This window comes from Anguilla rostrata, chromosome 5 (genome assembly GCF_018555375.3).
Source record: "Anguilla rostrata isolate EN2019 chromosome 5, ASM1855537v3, whole genome shotgun sequence".
NCBI classification, from domain to species: Eukaryota; Metazoa; Chordata; class Actinopteri; order Anguilliformes; family Anguillidae; genus Anguilla; species Anguilla rostrata.
The window spans coordinates 17,184,800-17,201,285 of record NC_057937.1 but is presented as its reverse complement, the minus strand read 5'-3'; the positions used below and the strand labels follow the sequence as shown (position 1 = coordinate 17,201,285).

The window sequence follows — 16,486 nt, the reverse complement described above, 5'->3', positions numbered from 1 at the left end:
ATAGTCAATAGTCTTTTTCTTTTAAGGACATGCTTATTTAAATATCCACCCCTTCTGCTCGTGACTTTTTCTATCCTTACGCATGGCAATGCGTCTCATGAGTGCAGACTCCCATCTTTTAAAATATGCTGCGACCAAATGTATATGAAAAACAAAATTAGGAGCACAATATGTTACACGGTGAGTTATAAAAAATACAGATTTTGTGTAAAGTTACATGTGATGCAATGTCAAATTTTAGTAAAAAAAATAAAAACTAAAAAAATGCTTTTTTTCCTCCAGCATTTCACTTTATCATTAAACACAGCAAAACATGTTCTTGGACATGGAGAAGTCTTGCCTTTTGTTTGCCACCTGGACATCTAGTTGTAAATGCTTACCTGTACATGTAGGCCCTTCAGGTTGGCAATTGCAGAAGTTCCACGGCATATATATACTTGAATTTACAGTGAATCTGCACACATTCATTTACTATAAAACCAATACAGTTCAACAACGTCCAATATACATTTTGCCAGGATGACAGCAAATATGACAGAAATGTTGGACCTGTACATTGGGCATGCTTTTCATTATTTAATGTCTTTTAAACAATGCAAAATGCATCAAAATACAATATAGGTTATGGCCAGTACTACATGAACATAACACAATCCTTATTTGATTTTTTCATCACAAATACATGGAGGTACTGGGGAGAGGCCACAGACATATAGTCAATTCCAGTGACAGGCTGTGTGCGCCATTTTCAGGTCAAATACGTGTCCTTCCATACAAGTGTATAATCTATCATTACATTTTTTTAAATAAAAATTTGTTAGAGCACTTCTCATAAATTCACAAGTTTTGAGTCTCTCTTTAACCATTCTATACAGTCCCTGCTGAAAATCTCAAGATCTTTGTGAAATACATAATTCCACTGCCAGTCAAACAGGAAAGACTTAAGATGTGTATACCCTACCATGCAACTACATAAAATCAAATATAAAATTGTTTACAAAGCCTGAAGGTTTGCTTTTAAGTTTATCACCTGTGCATCACTGGTTGTGTTTTGTATGCATTTTGTGCACTAATTCATGCTATTCAGAACGCGACCACACAAAACGTTTGATACAAGTTTATTAAGAAAAAAAGTAAAACACTTCCGAATTAACAGTCCTTTCCCCCGACAAAACGAAACACAAAGTAAAACGTAGCAAAAAGCAATCTCGTCATGTGACACGTGGATAATTTTAACACAGACACACATTGCCATTTCTTCATAACAAAACCTGAAATTAAAACAAAGCTCCACTGGCATCAATAACTTAAAAACATAAGAAAAATAAATCGATAAAAAAGGTAACATGAGCGAACCAGCTGACAGTTCTCTGTGAGTTACTCCCAGTCTTAATGCCAGCATTAGGAAGGGAAGAGTGGGATGCGTGTGGGTTCCAGAGGGAGGCGCTATGGAGCGCCTGATAAGGAGGCCCACACCCTGAAAAGTGGGGAAGCGCTGCACCCCGTTCCAAGGGCTTTGAGGGGGGGTACCTGGATGGAAGCGCTATTCCAATTCTTTGGCCAAGTACAGTACCTTCACCTCTTTATGTAATACCAGTAACTGGTAAGGGGAAGGAAAACTGGGGGAAATCAGTTACACTCCCATGATCGCAGTTTTACAACATTGTTGTAAAATTGTGGCAACATTACAATATCTGCTACAATGTCCCACACATTTACTGAGAAACAATCCCAAACAAGTTTTTAAAAAAAATTTGGTAGCAGCTGGAGGTAGCCCATGGACAGTGCTGCAGTTTTGAATGAAAAAAAACAAAGCAATAATCTAGTTTTACCATATAAATTACACGGGGATGACAGAAGCATTGACAAGCAATAACAATACAGAGACCCATCAATATGAGGCTGGAACTCCATGCAGGTTCCACTATGACAGAAGGCCAAATGTAAGCAGTTACAGAAAGAGAAACCCTCAGAAAGCAACTGAAGAATGTGCTGTTTGACCTTAGCGATTGGATAACAGTTTTCTAAATTGAGGCTTTTATCAAACAAGACCGATTTAGCGTTCAAGAGCGCATCATCTTTTTTTGAAAAAAGAAAAAAGCAAATGTTACAAGTTACTGTTCCTGACATGGACAACATTTGCAGTGTATCACAAATTTAGGGTGTTTGTTGGCCATTTACTTAAAAGAGCAACAATCTCAACAATCTCACAAAACCAAATAAACCCCTCTCACTGTGTGCCTGCGTGAACACTTGCCAAACTCTGTCCTTGCCGAAGGCAAACCAAGACGCCTGAGCGTCCATCTTGGACATGCTACCCAAGGATACAACAGGCCCCTCTCCTCTCCCACTCCTTCCCCCTCCCCCACCCCTTTCCACAACACTCGCACTACTTTAATAACTGTCCCCTCTTCTGGGAAATTTCGATACAAGTTCCTTAAATAGACAACTTTTTAAAAACTGACATAAATGTTGAAAAATGTCAGGAGTAAAAAGAACATTTATGTTCGTCCTCACCTGTCAACATTGTAGTTTTTTCTTTGCTGACCTGAACCCATATGTCATCTGCCAATCAAATGATTGATTGATCCACTTGAGATCCAATCGATGAAAAGAATGAGCCTTTATGTCAGTTATTCCTTTGCCAAGGTTAAACACCAGGTTTACCTGTACCTATATACCTGCATAAAGATTACCAATAGCTGACAAGACACTTGTCATCCACCTGTTGGACTACGTAATTCATCATAAACTTACATGGGCTGTCTTTGTAACTGCTGTGCCCTATGTGTACATAATGCTGGCCAAAAAGAGGACGTTTAAATTTTCCAATAAGCAGGAATCGCATAAAAACACATCTGTAAATTTATCCCTTCTGCCGATTTCCAAAGCCTGGCTGTAATTAATGCTAATTGTTTGCGCAATCCTGAGAGGACGAACTCCATTCCGAAAATGGAAACCGTTTTTTTTTTTTTTACTGATATCACAAAATCACGTTTCTTGTATTTCGCACATACAAGAACAGCATAAAGGAGCATGCAAGGATACAGCTGTTGAGTTCCAGGTGCCCGGCTGGTTTCGCGATGTCCTCACAGTGTCGCGGTATCACCACTGGAGTGTGTTGTGCTGGTTAGCCACGAGAACAGAATGAATGCAAAGGGGGGGAAACCGTATGTGGAGGAAGCCGCTGCAGTTCCACTGCAAACTGAGCGCGCTCAGTGACCTCACGCTGCTGGCCCAGGCTAACATCAAAGACGAGACAGAGGTGAGCAAAGACTGAGGATGAGGGCGAGGAAGGCCAGCAGACGAGCAGCTTCAAAATGGCCTTTTCCATAAACAGATTTTCTTGCATCTCGAAAACTTCTGAGCTTGTTATATTTTACCGTCATCCAACATCAAATCAGGAATTTGACCGACATATATCTATATATCAAAAAAATACAAAAAAGTAAACATCCTGACTTTTCACACAAAATATTAATAAAATAATTAAAATGCCATTTTTAATTATAATAGTGCTTGAAAAATAAAATTAAAAAAGCTTGCATAAAGCAGGAAGAAAACATAGAACAGGTGCTAGGAGCTCCATGCATACAACAGGTAATGTGGGAACTGAACTGTCTAATACATAGTGCAAACCCCCTCCCAAGGAGCAGAGGGGCCTGACCCCACCCCCCAACCCCGCCCACCCAACCCCACATTCCCCCCTTTTCCCCAAAAATAACCTGTAATGAAACCCCGCCCCTTCCCCTCCAACCCCGCCCCTTCCCCTCCCCCATGGACTTTGGTCTCTCCCGTAAACAGCTTGCTGTCAGAATGAAAGGTGGGCGTGGTGATGGGGGTGGGGGGGTGGGGGGGGGTTGCGCCCACCCCTTCTCCTCTTACCCCTAACCCCACGCACACCTAGCATGTTGTCCCACATTGTTAGCGCATCTTGTGGTCGTCAGCATTGCCCATGTTGGACCCAGGGCTGGGATCCTGCTGTCGTCTCGCCTGGATGAGGGCGAGCAAGAGAGAGAAGAGAGGGAGAAGAAAGGTAGAATATAAGCTTGGAATAAGAACTTTGACCAAGGAAGACAAGAATAAAAATACCATTAAAAATGCTCTTTTCTCCTACAAACAACACCCTCATCCCAGAGAAACTGAGAGAGAGAGGCAGGGGGAGAGCGTAGTGTAATGGGTGTGTCGTTGTCCCCTTGAGCAAGGTACTTAACCTGCATTGATACAATGAAAATGCACTGGATAAGTGTGTCTGCTAAATGGCTGTAATGTAATGAGAGGGAGCGTAGGCAAGGTAGATCCACATTTGTATATCCACATTTGTTTCTGAAATATTCTACAATATCAAAATACAGTACACACAAGAGGCATAAGATCCAGAACATCAAATTAGTAAGAGTGTGTGATTCATCAGTGCTGGTAACCAAGATGTGTGGCCCTGACTCAAAATGTGACTCAGAGCTCACAGTTCACAGTTCAGAAGACTAAGTGTAGTGAGCACCAGTGTCCACCAGGGGGAGGCAGAGCGCTTACTCTGACCAGGGGCTAAAAATTGCCATTCTTTTTTTGGCGGGGGCCCGGACAGACAGGCTCGTCAGGAGGAAATCTTAAACATTACCCGCTTTAAAAATAAAGAGATGACCACCTGCCGGTCACAGATATGTGTGTTTATGTCTATGATTTAATCTCTCCTGACGTAGACGTTAGGGATGGAGACAGACAGGCAGGCAGACAGACAGACAGACATACTTAGGCCCCCAGCAGACAGACGGACAGGCAGGCAGCAGACACGGGGACGTGTGGCAGAGCTGGTATGATATATGCGTATATGCGGTCATTCTGCCCTTTATGACAGCACCCTCCCTCATTTAACTGCACGCAGGGTCAGTGTGTCCCCCTGCTGGGGACGGAACCGCCCAGCCGAATAGAGCCAATTAATCAGTTTAAACTAACAGTGATAAAACAGAAGAAGAATATTCTCTCGTCAAATACCTTTAATACCTGCTCAAGGTGCTCTCTCTCTCTCTCTCTCTCTCTCACACACACACACGCATACTCACACACAGCTTCGCATCTGCTGTAATGATGACTATCATTATCGACAGACTATCAAGAGAACCAAGACACAAAATGGCGACACGCATCAGGACTAGGGAGGCGCAGCTGCAGAACCCTTCCCACATATTCTCAGGATCTAACAGAAACTGAGCGTGACAGCGTGGGCACGTTTGTACAGGGCACGTACACCCTTAATGTAGTAAGACTCCATGATCATCCCAAGAGGGTCTTGTACAATGGGAGTGCCAGGAGATGCAGACTGACTAATAAAAAGCAGAAACTTATACCAAAGCACTTTGGAGAGAAGCAGCCGCTTGTTTTGTTTTGTTTTGTTTTTTCTGCTTTAAAATGTCTTCTTTGAAGATAATGCCGTGGGTCTGTCTATTGTTTGCTGTTTGGTTACACAAGGTGCGTGTGAAACAGAAAGATGACACACACACACAGAAACTTCCCTGAGGTACGTAGATGCAATAGGGCAACATTAAATCATTTATAAAAGAAGAATCTGCAATTAAATTAAGTTTTGTTTCAAATTCAGTAGCATTTTTGTGAATTCTCCAGTCTGAACTTGTAATTTAATAAAATAAAGATAAAAACATCAAGGTACCTGGGGAGAGAATCCAGCAGGCGCCAATTCCCACAGACACACACACACGTACTTACACACTCACACATACGTATGCACGCACACACGTGTGCACTCGCATGCATGCACTCACTCACACACACTCTCACTCTCTCTCTCTCACACACCCTTCCAGTGAAGTAGACTTATGGTTCTGTGCAGAGCTTTTTGGGCCCATTTTGTTGGTGGCTTCAGTTTTAAAAGTTGTAAAATGTGTTGGTTGTTTCAGTTGCGAGTGTTCAGTTATTTTAGGTTGTGCTTGTGCTTGTTTTGGAAGGCCGCCCTGCTTCACTGCATCGCATCTCCGTGTGTGGCCTGGGATAGGCCTTTTAACTTTCTATAAGTTTCTTTTTTCACTCTTTATCCAAAGTGCAATGAGGAGCAGTGTGTTCTGGCACCAGTGGGCACCCTTATACACAGAAGCTGCTTTTTGCTTACTGAGCTCCAGAAGCACAGGCTAGTTTTTATGTTTGTGTGTGCGTGTGTGCGCGCGTGCGCGTATATTTGTGTGTATCTGCTTGTGCGTACGCATGTATATTTGTGAGTACGTGCGTGTGTGTGTGTGTGTGTGTGTGTGTGTGTGTGAGAAAAGTATGTCTAAGAGGGACATTATTGATCGCAGGCAGCCAAGCGGATGGCCTTGGTCCCCGCCAGCGGTCAATAACGCTCAGATTGGACTGGACAGACGGAGGAGCCAAATCAGTGAGATCAATACTAATGATATATTAATACTTTCTCTGGCAGCCCATACATCTCTCACTAATCCCATCCGAAGAACGATCCATTGTGCCTTCCTCCATCACGCGGAATGCCATTACTGTCCTGGGCCACTCCCAAACCAGCTTCCCCAGCCGCCCCCCCCACCACCGCCCCCCGCACTGCGGCTGAACACTCCCTGCAGACCAGCGGACGTGGCGGCCGGCTCTACGGACGGACTACGGACACAAAGGAAGCCGTTCATCGTTTCAATGTGACGCTCATACGGATCTTAAAATATTTGAATTACGCTTCTGCATGAACTAGAGTAACCCAGTTATTATCTACAGTGGAAACTTCTGACTGCGGTCAGATTGTTCAATAATGAATGTGTGTGAATGCAGGCAAAGAACGAGAATCACAGAATCATAGTTTGAATAACTACAAGGTTAGAGTCTCTCCAACAAATTAGGCAGCACTTTCTTACCAATATTCCATCCATTTCTTAAGGAATCAAAGTGGACTACCCAGACATCACTGGGCTCTCTTCCCCTATCTCTGGCTCTCTCTCTCTTTCCCCCATCTCATGCTTAGTGTGGTGGACATTGGCATCACTATGGTTACCTAGGGGGCGGGTGGGCAGAATTAAAGATAAACAACTTTCTCTGCAACTTCTCTTTGGGTCTGATGGGTGCTGGCATGGCTGTGGTTACACTGGACAAGTCCGTTTGAGTTTGACTACAGTTAGATTCAGAGGATGGTGTCTATTTTTGCCTGTGACTGCAGGAAGTAGGACTTCCCTCCCTCCCTCTCTCCCCCCTCCATCTCTCCCCTTCTCCCTTTCTCTCCATCTCTCTCTCTCTCCCTCTCTCTCTCTATGTCTCTTTCTCTCCCTCCGATCATGTGGTCCCAAGCTGTGGGCCGTAGGGCAGCTTCCGCCCGCCCCCGGGGAGCGGGAGAGCGGGGGCGCGGTTTCGGGGGGCGGGGCTGGCTCGGTGGGCGGAGCTGGGCGGGATGCTCGGTGCGGAAGCCTGGTCTTTATTAGCGACAGCACCGCCGGTGGAGGAGCTCCGTCTGCCTCCCGCCGGTGTCCTAAAGCGGTGGCGCCTGCCAGAAACCCGACTCCACACAGGGCCACACAGGAAGTCACTTTTCCTGGACGGAGCGTCCGATTGGCCAGATCAGCTGTCAGTCTCAGTCCAGAAAGCTGCTGGACCAATGATATGTAATATCTCTCTGTTGTGCAGAGAACATTGCCCCACCCCCCACTCTCCAAAGCACACACTGATTCTGGATCAGTTTCTATGATTGGGGATTTGCACTGGGAGCAAGTAAACTGATCCTGGATCAGTTGTTGGCAGCAGTTTGGCTGCCTTTACTCTATCACTTTTCCACCAACTCAGCATTCCCATCAGCGCCCCCCCACCCCCAATCCCCAGCAGAGCCCGTGCCTGGAACACTCCGCTCTTAATTATATGCTTTACATGTCTTCATAAGAATTAATAATATAACGTTCGTGTGTGTGTGTGTGTGTGTGTGCATCATTAAACTTGCCTTCAATGACTTGTTGACATCACCTCTCCCCCCATCTTTCAGCCAATTAAGTAGACATCTCCCAAGGGCATGCACGCACTCAAACACACACAGCAGAGAAGCAGCTTCTCACAGCCTCAATCTAACAGTTTCACACACACATGTAAATAAGTACCCGCACACACACATACTCACACTTGCATACACGCACATACATGCATATGTGCACACACGCATGCTCACACACACACACACACACACACACAGGGTTTAGTGCATGGTAGAGTAACAGTGAAAAGCAGAGACAGACCCTGGTCCTTGAATGCCATCAGTCCCAGATTTTTGATGCCACAGGGTCCTAAAAAACACAATTTAGTTTCTTTCAGCTGTGGATGCACTTTGGATCTCTGGAAGTTCACTTCAATTCAACTCTTCATGCACTGAACTGAGAACCCTATCAATGAGTCTTAAACACACTCGCATGTGGCAAGCACACATGCACACGCGCGCACGCGCACACACGCACGCGCGCACACACACACCCCACCAATCTCAGGAGACCACATGTTACTGATATGCCTGATATGGATTATTGTTTGTATCAGTTTTCACCAAACCTGCTGTCATGCAAACAATTTAAAATCATTAGAAAACCGTTCTGCTTCAGATCTATGGTGGTCCAGATCAAAGCATTAATAATGAAAACCAGATATTTTCCGTGATAGAATATAATCTTAATGCAGACCACAGTACAGCAGAAAATAAATGACAGGCATGCAAGTACACACACACACACACACACACACACACAAAAACAAGCACACACGCATATACTTATAGAAACAGATAAACGATAAACAGAGGCATAAACACACATCCCTTCAACAGAAGAAAAACAGACAAAAGCACTCATCCATATTATTCTTTAACAAAAGAGACAGACAAAAGCATGCATGCACATACTGAAAAAACACACACACACGCACGTGCACCCACCCCCACACACACACACATCGGTAACAGAAACAGACAGACAGACACATAAAAAGGCACACAAACACACTTCCGGTGCAGAACCGCCACGGCCACAGACGCATGCACACACAGCACCGCACGTTTTAAGCGGAGACGGCACACACGACCCCCATTTTGACAGACAGTGCCTCGCCCCGCCCGCTCCCCTCCCCTAACCAACTGACGAGAAACGACACAGACTGGACACCCGGGCAGGGAACCCGTGACGCTGCGCTCAGACTGACGGTTAACACGGGAACCTGTTCCTTAGCGCGCGCCGCACGCGAGCGTGCTTAACACGCCCGCCCGCCCGCCCGCCCGCCCGCCCCCCTCCCTGCTTACCTCCAGCTCCTCGCGGTGCGAGCGGTCCCTGTCCTCGAAATCCCGGTTCCTCCTCCGCGCGTCCTCAAAGGCCTGCTGGGCCAGCGCGTCCTCCTGCTGAACGCGCGCACGCAGATACACGCGTGTGCACACAAACATGTGCACAAAGGCAGGCGTGCAAGCACACATGCGCGTGTGCACACAGACGCACGAGCGCGTGAATGCGTTTACACATTCACCCACAAGCGTGCACACACACACAGGCAGACAAAAAGACAGGGACAGACAGACAGAAGAAAGAATTCACATAGACAGAGATGGAGACACAAGGACAGGACGCAGGTAAGTTAAATGTCACAACGAGGCACAAAAAACACAAATAACCACGGTACTCTGCCATGTGCACTGACACACGCCTCCTGCAGGTAGGAGGAACACACAGCACTTACAAAAGACATCTGTCTGAGTAACTGCTTGTCAAAAACCAGGTTAAATATGCACCTAGACAGAAAGTCCCACCTTTCGTACCCGAGACCCAGGACAGCAGAATGACATGGAAGTATTCACAGTACAGTATCACCAAAACATTTTCTTTTGGGATCTTTCAGGAGAAATATGTCATTTTCCTTAATGACAGTGTCAATGAAAAAAATACTAATACTAATTTTACTGTTACCAACTGTTTCGGTGAGATTAATAAAAACTTTTTATCCCCACTGTGACCATTTTAATGTTCTGGGTCACAACTACTCTCCAGCGTTAATGCAAAGAAGACACAAATTTAGTTCTTCAATCTGAGACAAATCAACACACACTGTCACAAATTCTGATTCAGCTGTCCCCCAGATATTGAAGTAACCAGCTTAGAAAATTATCATGCATAAATTTCACAAATTCTTGTGGGTTGTGGTGCACACCAAGCTTAATTTAATCCTAGCATTCCTTAATTAACTTGCATGGTTAAAAAGGAACGGACTAATTATGATGTCATAATGTATGTTTAAAGACTGTGTGTCATTAACTGCAAAATATTTGCAAATGATTGCAGTGCAGTGCTACAGTCTCTGATTACTCCCCTCCACACACCCACTCAGTTTAAAAAGTTCAACAAAATGATACATATCTGCCATATACCTCCAATTTCACAACAGCTCTCTTGTGAGTGTACTCTCCTGTGCTATAAATGCTCTACTCCACTAAACTCTGTCCTATTCTATTCTACGGTATTCTGGTAAAAGCAAGCGTACAGTCAAGTCAAAGCTATTTTTATTTCAAACAGGCTCCACTGGCAGCTACTGTACGTCATGATATATACTTGACCAAGTTACATTAGCTCATACTTAGCTAACCGGCCAGCCAATACATTCTTCTCAGGATTTAAGGATTTAAAAATCATTCACACTAGGTATAAGCTGTGCTCACTGCTAAAACACAAAACAAAATAATGAAATTAAATTTCACAGTACTTAAATTCTATTTGTGTCAAATAAGTGTTAGCTACCTGCAACCTTGTAATGTTTTTTAAAGCAGGGCAGACAAATCATGCACTGACACCGGCAATGTGTTTTTTTAAGAAAAAAAAAATAGAATAAAACACAATCAAAAATGTAACAAAAAAATAAAGTTGTAATCCAGCCTCATATCAGTTCATGATGCCTAGCACTTAGGGACCTCTCTCTCTCACACTCTTACTCTCACCCTCTCTCTCTGTCTCACACACACCCCCACACACCCACACACACGGGATACCGTACCTGCGCTCTCTCCTCATCGTACTCCAGGTACCCCATCCCATCCAGCCGCTGCAGGTCGATCCAGCCCTTCCAGAGCACACACACGCCGTTCAGAATCATGGGAGCCTTCAGGTACACCTGCACAGAACACACACAGGGCTCTTACACACCTGCACAGAACACACACAGGGCTCTTACACACCTGCACAGAACACACACAGGGTTCATACACACCTGCACAGAACACACACAGGGCTCTTACACACCTGCACAGAACACACACAGGGTTCATACACACCTGCACAGAACACACACAGGGCTCATACACACCTGCACAGAACACACACAGGGTTCATACACACCTGCACAGAACACACACAGGGTTCATACACACCTGCACAGAACACACACAGGGTTCATACACACCTGCACAGAACACACACAGGGTTCATACACACCTGCACAGAACACACACAGGGTTCATACACACCGCACAGAACACACACAGGGCTCTTACACACCTGCACAGAACACACACAGGGTTCTACACACCTGCACAGAACACACACAGGGCTCTTACACACCTGCACAAAACACACACAGGGCTCTTACACACCTGCACAGAACACACACAGGGTTCATACACACCTGCACAGAACACACACAGGGTTCATACACACCTGCACAGAACACACACAGGGTTCATACACACCTGCACAGAACACACACAGGGTTCATACACACCTGCACAGAACACACACAGGGTTCATACACACCTGCACAGAACACACACAGGGCTCTTACACACCTGCACAGAACACACACAGGGTTCATACACACCTGCACAGAACACACACAGGGTTCATACACACCTGCACAGAACACACACAGGGTTCATACACACCTGCACAGAACACACACAGGGTCTTACACACCTGCAATAACACACACAGGGTTCATACACACCTGCACAGAACACACACAGGGCTCTTACACACCTGCCAGAACACACAGCAACACACACACACAGGGTCATACACACCTGCACAGAACACACACAGGTCATCACACCTGACCCACAGGTTCATACACACTGCACAGAACACACACAGGTCATACACACCTGCACAGAACACACAGGGTTCTACACACCTGCACAGAACACACACAGGGCTCTACACACCTGAGAACACAGGTTTGAGAACACACCAGGTTCATACACACCTGCACAGAACACACACAGGGTTCATACACACCTGCACAGAACACACACAGGTTCATACACACCTGCACAGAACACACACGGGTTCATACACACCGCACAGAAACACACAGTTCATAACACTGCACAGACAAAAGGGTTCATACACACCTGCACAGAACACCACAGGTTCATACACACCTGACAGAACACACACAGGTTCATACACACCTGCACAGAACACACACAGGTTCTACACACCTGCACAGAACCACCAGGGCTTCTACACACCTGCACAGAACACACCAGGGCTCATACACACCGCCAGAACACACACACACCGCCCCACCCACCTACACACGATTTCCACACAGGTATTACACACCTGCACAGAACACCACAGGGTTATACACACCTGCACAGAACACACATAGGGTTATACAACCTGCACAGAACACACACATGGGGTTCATACACACCTGCACAGAACACACACAGGGTTCATACACACCTGCACAGAATACACACGGGGTTCATACACACCCGCACAGAACACACACAGGGTTCATACACACCTGCACAGAATACACACGGGGTTCATACACACCCGCACAGAACACACACAGGGTTCATACACACCCACACAGAACACACACAGGGTTCATACACACCTGCACAGAACACACACAGGGTTCATACACACCCGCACAGAACACACACAGGGTTCATACACACCCACACAGAACACACACAGGGTTCATACACACCTGCACAGAACACACACAGGGTTCATACACACCTGCACAGAACACACACACACACACACACACACACACACACACACACATACACACGCATACCCACACAGTTAATATACACCTGCAGAGAACACAGATATACCAGCACCTGACCTTTAGTATACTGTTACTAAAGGACACTCATTACAACAAAAGGAAATTGATCATGTTCTGACACCGTGCGCTGAGCACAGTGTGTGGTTTCATCACCAGATACCTCCAAGAGGCATGTAGAATGCCTGCAAGCGCTAGGAGAGATACCTTCAAACAGGCATCACTCAAACTCACAAGCTTGTGCACACACGAACACACTATTAAAACTTAACCATTCACCAAATACCCACGGCTGTCTTATCTCACTATATTTACACCCGTTTTACTGTGTAATAAATTCTGAACTGGCAGAAAAATGTCCTAAAAAATGCCTTTCCTAAAAAAAACCCCCAAAAATAATAAATAATGCAAAACAGTTTCCCTTTAAAATCCCAACGAGGTAAGCATTCTCTGTTCCCGAATAACGCAAAAAGTCAGACACCCCCCCCCTCCTTTTTAAACAATGCTCTGTCACTCAGACAGCCGCAGCCAGGCGCCTCCTGCCCAAAACCGCCATCGCACCCTGGGCCCCCCTCACACCCCAGCCCCCGTCCCCGGGCCCCCCTGCCCTCTCTCTCCCCCCGCGCCCTGATTTCCACATTTAGCAGGATATTTACACCCTGTGATGGGGCTGTTTATTTATAATGAGGACAGCGGGGCGGCAAGGCGGGAGATGTGTGAGTGAGTGAGTGAGTGAGTGAGTGTGAGTGTGTGTGAGCGTATGTGAGTGTGTATGAGTGAGTGAGTGATAGAATGTGTTTGAGTGTGCATGGGTGAGTGAGTGAGTGAGTTAGTGAGTGGGTGGCTGAATGCGAGCATGAGTGTGTGTGTGTGTGTGTGTGTATGAGTGTGTGTGTGTGTATGAGTGAATGAGTGAGTGTGTGAGTGAGTGAGTGATTGACAGAGTCTGTGGCTGGGAGACGGGGGAGACGGGGGGCTGCTTGGCCTCAGGGACACGTGTGGCAGCCATGATTATTTCTGTGACAGTGAGTGGGCTTGGCATAGGACTAGGAGGGTAGGAGGGTGGTGAGACTGTAAGCACAGAGAGCTCAGTTTTGGTATCCCTTCCAGGTTGAGAGGTGTTCACAGACACACACACATATGCACGCAGGCACGCACACACACACACACACACACACACACACACGGCATGCACCCCCCCTCCTTCCACACACACCACATACTCACAAAGCCTTTAGGGAAGTGGTCAGAGCCCATACATAACTCAAAATCAGATTTATATTTGAAAAAATGACATGGCCATAAAACTAACCTAATACCGAAAAGCATTTTTAAAAATAAAAACTCCTGAAAACAAAAATGGATTCCTGTGCCACAAAAAAAATCACAACTAGGTCTGATATTAAGAAATCCACAGAGCTACTTTTTAACATTTAATTTTAACAAGAAAAATTAAACTCAGTGTTACTTCAAAATTGAATACTGAAGTGTTGGACCACTGTACGTACATACTAAAGAGGTGACCCTTACAATGCAATTCAATGTAAGGCACTTTATGTACACACACGGTAAAATCATCCTCCACTCCCAAAAATGCACTTTCACACAGTGGGTCCCCCTGCTGGTCGGCAGAAATAGCCGCACTTCCAAAGAAAAACATTTTCAAATGTAAAAACTCTCAATTCTGCGGCCCAGTCGGAAATACACAGAGTCCACCGCCCCCGTACAGCAGACTGCCGTTGCATCAGGATAAGCGAGCCTTCCAGCATCACTCAAGATGGGCACGTTAGTTCTACCGGCACTTTCCCGACATGCCCCCTCCTCCATAATTCTGCTCGAAATAAACATTTCTGGGAAAGAAGAGGACCTCGAAGCAAAATGACAACCAATTCTCCAGCCGAGAACCAGCTCTTGTGATTCTGTTCCAATAACTCGGTCATGCTGTGTAACAGCACAATGGACTGTTACCCAATCGCATTCAACGTATTTTTCCTACTAAACAAACGCAAGCCGCAAAATAGTCACACAGATGCCTCCCTGAAGTGAACACATGCTAACAGCACTGGTGTGGGTTCTGCTTCTATACGTTTCATTTCCAATCTGTAAGCTGGAATGCCCCCCAGCCCAATCCAACCCATAATATGCTTGTTACATCTACCCCACATATGTTTGCATCTGTAATTGGCTGAGGTAGACCTGACCCGTCTCCAGAATACTATTAGTTGAACTTCGGCAAGCAGATCCTGTAATTTCCCATTGGCTTCCAGCTACTCAGCTTCACTGACTGATCAGGGCTGTTGACATGTGACCAGCCTGGCAAAGGTCCTCCACATCCCCAGCCAGAGAGAGGCAACTTGGGGTCCTTTCTAGATCCCCTCCCCTCTCCTCTCCATGGCAAACTGTTTGGCTGTCCTCCACCTTCCATTTCTCTCCACTTTTCCCCACTCCACTCCTCTCCCCTCACCTCACCCTCCCTCTCCCTACCCTCCCCTTCTTCCCCAACTCTTCCTCTCTCTTAAAGCCTCCCATCCTACCTCCCTCTACACCCTCCTCTCCACTCTCCCCCTTCACCCTACCCCTCCACTCTCCTCTTAACATCCTCCCTTCCTCCTTCCCAAACTGGCAGTCTGCAGCGGCTCCTGTTGCAGGAAGTCCAAAGGCTGTGATCGCTCACGTTTCTTTTTCTTCTTCTAACTACTGCATTCGCTCTGCCAGTTGGAAAAAAATAAAAGAAAAAGAAAAAAAGAGAAACAAAACTAAAGTCTTTCCAGACCTGAAAACAGGCCAAGCATTTTAAACAGGACCCAAATTAAACAGAAGCACACATGCTACCAGCTATCAGAAGCTATCGACCACTGAAAGCGTCATTCAATGGAGTGCAGGAAACTACTCACACATTCACACGCACATATTCCAAAATGACATGCCTATGCACAAAAGTGCATGAAAATGTACACACAGGCATGCCCATACACATACACTGCACAGGCAATAGTCCTACTGGCACATATGTACCGAATAAGAGTTCCAGGAACTCAAATCAAAATAGCCAGTGGACAACTTTCACTTAAATAAACAGTGCCGAAAGGGGTTTTCCTCTTATTTTTGGATTGTTCATGTACTTTTTTTCCCCTAACCCTTCCCCCCACCCCTATGCACACAGACACACACTCTAACATGTACAATTCCCTGAATAATAATAATAATAACTCAGTAAGGATCTCCGGGCCATTAATAACAAATTTAAGAAGTCTTTCTGGGGCCGGTCCACGGAGAACATTTATAACTCCATCAGGCTAAACTCACAGTTTGGACTGGGAGAAGGCCAGCAGGCCCTGACACGTGAGAATAGCAGCAGAGCTCAAGCGCTGCTCTCTTCCTGGTTATTCTGAGGGGAGGGGTTATATATAAACATGCGTGCGGACACACACACACAGACACACGCACACGCTCT

General features: G+C 45.8%; 1 protein-coding gene across 2 annotated transcripts in view; it reads right to left on the bottom strand.

Annotated features, from left to right (window-relative positions):
• Positions 1-1,102: 1,102 nt before the first annotated feature.
• cbfb (core-binding factor subunit beta) overlaps positions 1,103-16,486 on the bottom strand; it is a 38,264-nt gene continuing 22,880 nt past the window's right edge. The window contains exons 4-7 of one of the 2 annotated variants that reach the window (XM_064335440.1): positions 11,002-11,118; positions 9,269-9,364; positions 8,223-8,270; positions 1,103-3,993 (exon numbers count right to left, since the gene is read on the bottom strand). In XM_064335440.1, coding sequence (XP_064191510.1) covers positions 8,241-8,270; positions 9,269-9,364; positions 11,002-11,118 — 243 coding nt within the window. In that variant the 3' untranslated portion in view covers positions 1,103-3,993; positions 8,223-8,240. The remainder of the gene's footprint in view (positions 3,994-8,222; positions 8,271-9,268; positions 9,365-11,001; positions 11,119-16,486) is intronic. The other variant, XM_064335439.1, reaches the window with a different exon arrangement.